The sequence below is a fragment of the Hippocampus comes genome, unplaced genomic scaffold, assembly GCF_001891065.2.
Source record: "Hippocampus comes isolate QL1 unplaced genomic scaffold, H_comes_QL1_v1.1 scaffold55, whole genome shotgun sequence".
Classification (NCBI taxonomy): domain Eukaryota; kingdom Metazoa; phylum Chordata; class Actinopteri; order Syngnathiformes; family Syngnathidae; genus Hippocampus; species Hippocampus comes.
This window is the reverse complement of record NW_017806170.1, coordinates 982,641-987,380: the sequence shown is the minus strand read 5'-3', so window position 1 is coordinate 987,380 and position 4,740 is coordinate 982,641. Positions and strand designations below refer to the sequence as shown.

General features: G+C 47.2%; 1 protein-coding gene across 1 annotated transcript; it reads right to left on the bottom strand.

The window, feature by feature from the left end:
- Positions 1-286: 286 nt before the first annotated feature.
- LOC109531703 (oocyte zinc finger protein XlCOF6) lies at positions 287-2,629 on the bottom strand. The gene is made up of 2 exons (XM_019896155.1): positions 1,889-2,629; positions 287-1,790 (listed from the first exon to the last, which is right to left on the bottom strand). Exons 1-2 carry the CDS (start codon positions 2,280-2,282, stop codon positions 409-411), a joined length of 1,776 nt encoding a protein of 591 aa, XP_019751714.1. The 5' UTR covers positions 2,283-2,629; the 3' UTR covers positions 287-408.
- Positions 2,630-4,740: the final 2,111 nt, after the last annotated feature.

Here is a 4,740-nt window from a genome sequence, read left to right as displayed (position 1 = left end):
ATACATCAGCAGAGTGATGCCATAACACTTCAAGCAACAGACTCCCCTTTTTTTCTCAGTTCAGCATTTCATTGAAATATAAACTTGTCAATTTATTAAGACTAAATTGTCGAACATGTAAAAGAGGGTTGTATTTAAAGGGCCGCTTCTAGTTTTGATGAATGTCATCGTCATGTGCTTTTCTTTATGTAGACAGGCAGTGGTGGGGGTGTGTGTGTGGAGGAATTGACTCAAATCAATTTTTTTTGTTTTTTCTAAATACAGATCACCGTGCCCTAACTCAAAATTTTTTCGCTATTTGTGGTATGACAGGGTCCCCTCCTACCGAGCCCCACTTAAGAGATTCCACTGTATTTGGGTCGAAAAAAAATCCCACAGAAAAATGGCGCTAAGTGCACAGTTGCAAAGTTAGCAACACTTGGCGACATGTCCGGAGAGGTGGTGCGAGCGCGCGAACCTGCGCAGACAGTTGGGGCACGAGAAGGGCTTCTCGCCGGTATGCGTGAGCATGTGCGTCTTCAAATGGCCCGACAGACGGAAGCTCTTGCCGCACTCCTGGCAATTGTACGGCCGCAGGTTGGTATGACTGCGGCGGTGCTTGCCCAGGTCGCCGGACGACGTGTAACGTCGCTGGCACTCGGGGCACTCGAAGGGCTTCTCCCCGGAGTGCGTGCGCTTGTGCTTGACGAGGTCGCCCGACTGCGTGAAGCTCTTGTCGCACTGGTCGCACTTGTAGGGCCGCTCGCCGGTGTGCGTGCGCTGGTGGTTGCGCAAGTGCGCCAGGCGGATGAACTTGTTGCCGCACACGGTGCAGTGGTAGGGCCTCTCGCCGGTGTGCGTGCGCAGGTGGATCTTGAGCGCGCCCAGGTCGCTGATCTTCAGGCCGCAGTCGCTGCACTGGTGCGTCTTTTCCCCGTTGTGCAGCTTGCTGTGCACGCGCAGGTTCTTGCGGGTGTTGAAGCTCTTGGTGCACACCGGGCAGTGGAAGGGCTTCTCACTCGAGTGCGTCCGGAGGTGCAGATTCAAGCTGGCCTTGAGTCCAAACTCCTTCCCGCATTGGCCGCAGGAGAACTCCTTCTTGGCCGAGTGCGTGGTGAGGTGGCACTTGAGCTGGTGTCCCCTCTGGAAGGCCTTGCCGCACACTTGGCATTTGTGCGGCTTCTCGCCCGTGTGGATCAGGGCGTGCTGGCGCCAACTGCTGCGCTCCACGAAGCGCCGGCCGCAGTCCTTGCACACGAACGGCCGGTCGCCCGTGTGGGTGCGCATGTGGTCCTCCAGGCTCTGTGGCGTACGCAGCTTCTTGCCGCACTCGCTACACTGCACGCCCACGTCCAGACAAATAGGCTTCTCCTCAGATTCGGCGTGCGGCGCGTGGCACAGGTGAGGTCCCTGTCCCCAGGTGGCCTTGAAGCTCTTACCGCAGTCTGTGCAGCACAGGTGCCCCCCCCTGATGACAACAGACATGCTGTGCCAGCGCTGACAGTGGTTTTTCAGGTTCTTCAAGTACTGGAAGCTGCGTGCGCACGTCGGGCACGGGTGGAGCCGGCGGGGCGGGGCGGAAGGGTGGGCCTCCTTGATGTGGACCCGCAGGTAGACTTTGGAGCTGAAGGTGCTGCCGCAGGTGGTGCAGACGTGCTCTGGGATGAGGTTTTGGTCGCGGTCCGAGAGGCATTTCTTCAGCTCGGCGAGGTACTCCTTCTGGTGGACCCACTTAACGTGCTTCTCCAGGAAGTCCAGGTTTGTGAAGGATACGTCGCAATGAGGACAGGGGAAGAACGCTGATGACGACTCTGACAGAAAAGGATTAAAGGAAAGTGGAAAAATGATTTAGTACTGTAATTTTCAGACTACAATGCACAAAATGTACAGATTTCCTTGGCTTTCTCACCTGTGCCATCTTCTTCTCCATCCTCCATCTGCTCATCATCTTGTAACTCCTCACCCTCTTGATCTTCTTCTTCTTCTTCCTCCTCCTCCTCCTCTTTGATGACGTCTTCCTCCTTGACAGCTTCCTCTAACTCGAATTCGTCCTGGAAGTCCAGGTCGGGCTCAGCCTTGAAAGAACGGTGAGCATCTAGCGTGAGTCCGCAGTGGACCTCGCTGATCTGCAGGCAGTGCGGCTCCTCCTTGATTCGGATGTCGAGGTCGTGTCCATCGGCGTAATCGTCCCCCGGGTCGTCGTCCGTCCCATCACGTGACCACGGGTCGTCCTCACTTTTGAACGTGACAACGACGCCGTCCTCCGTCGCTTTGTTCTCCGACTCCAAGCACTCCACCTTCATCTTGTTTGAATGTCCTGCGCGGAACGTACTTGAGCGAAGACGACGACGACGTTGAAGCTTCGCGGGCCACAGAACCGAACGACGCTGTGGTTGTGTCGCCCACGGCTAGCGTAATGGCGTTAGCATCGCGGCTAACCGCAATAACCTGGCCGCGGTCGCAAGACTGAACCTCCGCTGTGACGTCACATATCCCAGCCTCGTCCGCGATGCACGCGTTAGTATCATGTAGCTGCAGTTCTCCGTGGTCTAATAATGTTAAGAGGTAGAAATACCCCCGCCCACCCCTTGTTTACTGAACCGCTTCATTCGTGACTTTGATGATCACATAAAATGATGAGGGAAGAACGTCCGGGTTACATGGCCAATCGGCGGGCAGCAGGGACGTCCATATTTAAAGAACTCGAAGGAAGACACGCCCCTTTTATTTGTTTCGTGGCGTTTTCTCCCAACTCATTTTGAATTCTATCCTATGTTGTAATTAAAAATATATAAATGGATAACACATAATTTTAAAGAGTATTAATCATGTCACTATAAACTGTAATAATACTTCAACTTTCTAAAGGTAATTGATAATGACTGATTATGATTACAAGGAATAATTTAATATGCACTGTACTATACACAAGAAACAGTACGTAAATATACATAAATTACATGTATTTAATTTAACATTTATTACAACCTAAAATACTAAACGCGTGAAATGTGTGTTTGAATATATAATTGTAACCTTTCAAATTCTAAAAATAAATATACCTTCATAAAATCAGGTTATGTTCAACTGTAGACAATAAAAAGTGTGCTTTTTTTTTTTTTTTTTTTACACTTTTTAAAATGTGGTATATCGTTATTGGCAATATGTCCCCAACTACTAGCCCATGGCCCTTGTTGTGTTGCAGAGGATCAAGATCCTGATCAGGATGTTTCAAATGCAGAATACACATTTATTTTGGCTTAGATTGTGTATTAAGTGTGCAAAAACATCACAATTATTTCACAGATTTTTATTTCACATCACAGAGGACAGATAATCATAATGCAATGTTTTTACAACACTGTTCCCTTCTTTCAAAAACAAACACAATCCTTATGTACAAATATAAAGCATGTTCACAAAATAATAATAAAATAAACCATTGGGAGGAAAAAAATGAATTAATGTTTATCCGTGGGGGTGGGGTTATAAATAGAGACAGTATTCAACGGAACTTGAATGTAGCAGGACATGTAGCACCATTCCAAATTGTGTCATCAAGGATGAGGCTGGCTGACTGAGTTTAACGGGAATTGTTGCCTCTGTGCAGTGTAAAATTAAAGAAATTAAAAAAAAAACACCACTGCAGTGGGGAGTCGTTCATCCTCACCTCTAATGATAATCCTGTCACTTAATATCTCTACAAGAGAAGCCTTGAGGAGAATTTTCATTGTACGAGCAAAACTCCATTCTGTTTGTTGTACACTATCTTTTTCGACGGCAGCTACGATTGCTAATACAATCATTTGTGCGAGGCGGGTCGCCCCAAAGAAAAGCAGTCCAGCATAACCAGCCAAACAGATATTTCACAAAATACGACAAGCACGCAAAGGCTCAAATGTCTTTCATGTTCAAGAACAATATGCGCATCTAGCATTATCACCAGCGTCAAAAAACAGTTTTTTTTTTCTTTTTACAAAACAATTACATGTATTAGTGTCGTTACTGAACTCCACACACTTCCATTGACACATATATTTCGAGCAGGGGCGGGGAACCAATGTCAGGACCCCTGCTTCTGATTGGGGCCTGCCATAGACCTGTGCACAAAATTTGGTGTTCATCTGTGAAAGTGATGTCGAGGACTAATTTTTTAAAATTTTTTATCCCTAACTTCTCAGGTGGCGCTCTTAAGTGAGTTTGGGAGATGTCTCCAGGACCCCTAAAATAAAAAACATTTTCACCTTGATACATGCCACTTGTTTGTGTTTGCACGTTGAGGCTCAGAAAGGGGATTTAATTGTCGCAAGGATGATAATAAATACCTATTACATTAAAAAAAAAACTTTCAAATGCTGATAATACTGAATTGCATAATTGACAACACCGCGCCTCCCAAATAAACTTTGTATGGCCCCTCAGAGGACTTCTGTAAACTGAAATAGGTTCCTCACGCATGTGAGATAGCCACAGACAAGGCAAGCAGTAAAGGCAAATGTGCTCAAAAAACAATATAACAGAGCAGGTGGGCCAAATACAAAAAAAACCCCAAAACAAATATGAAAGCATATTGACCCATTAAAAAAAAAAGTGTTTTCCATTTCTAAAAATCAAACCCCTCAACTGTAACTTTGATTGTCACTTTTCAGAGGTACCAATTCCATGTCCAAAGTCTGACTTGGCACCTCTCGTGAACAACAGCGACGCGGTGTCTTATTAGTGCATTCTAAAAAGCACGGGCGGCTTGGTCAGCCTCCGTCA

Coding starts and splice junctions, on each gene's coding strand:
- LOC109531703 (XM_019896155.1), bottom strand. CDS start 2,282: ATGAAGGTGGAGTGCTTGGAGTCGGAGAACAAAGCGACGGAGGACGGC. Junction 1,791..1,888: donor TGGAGAAGAAGATGGCACAG/GTGAGAAAGCCA, acceptor CTTTTCTGTCAG/AGTCGTCATCAGCGTTCTTC.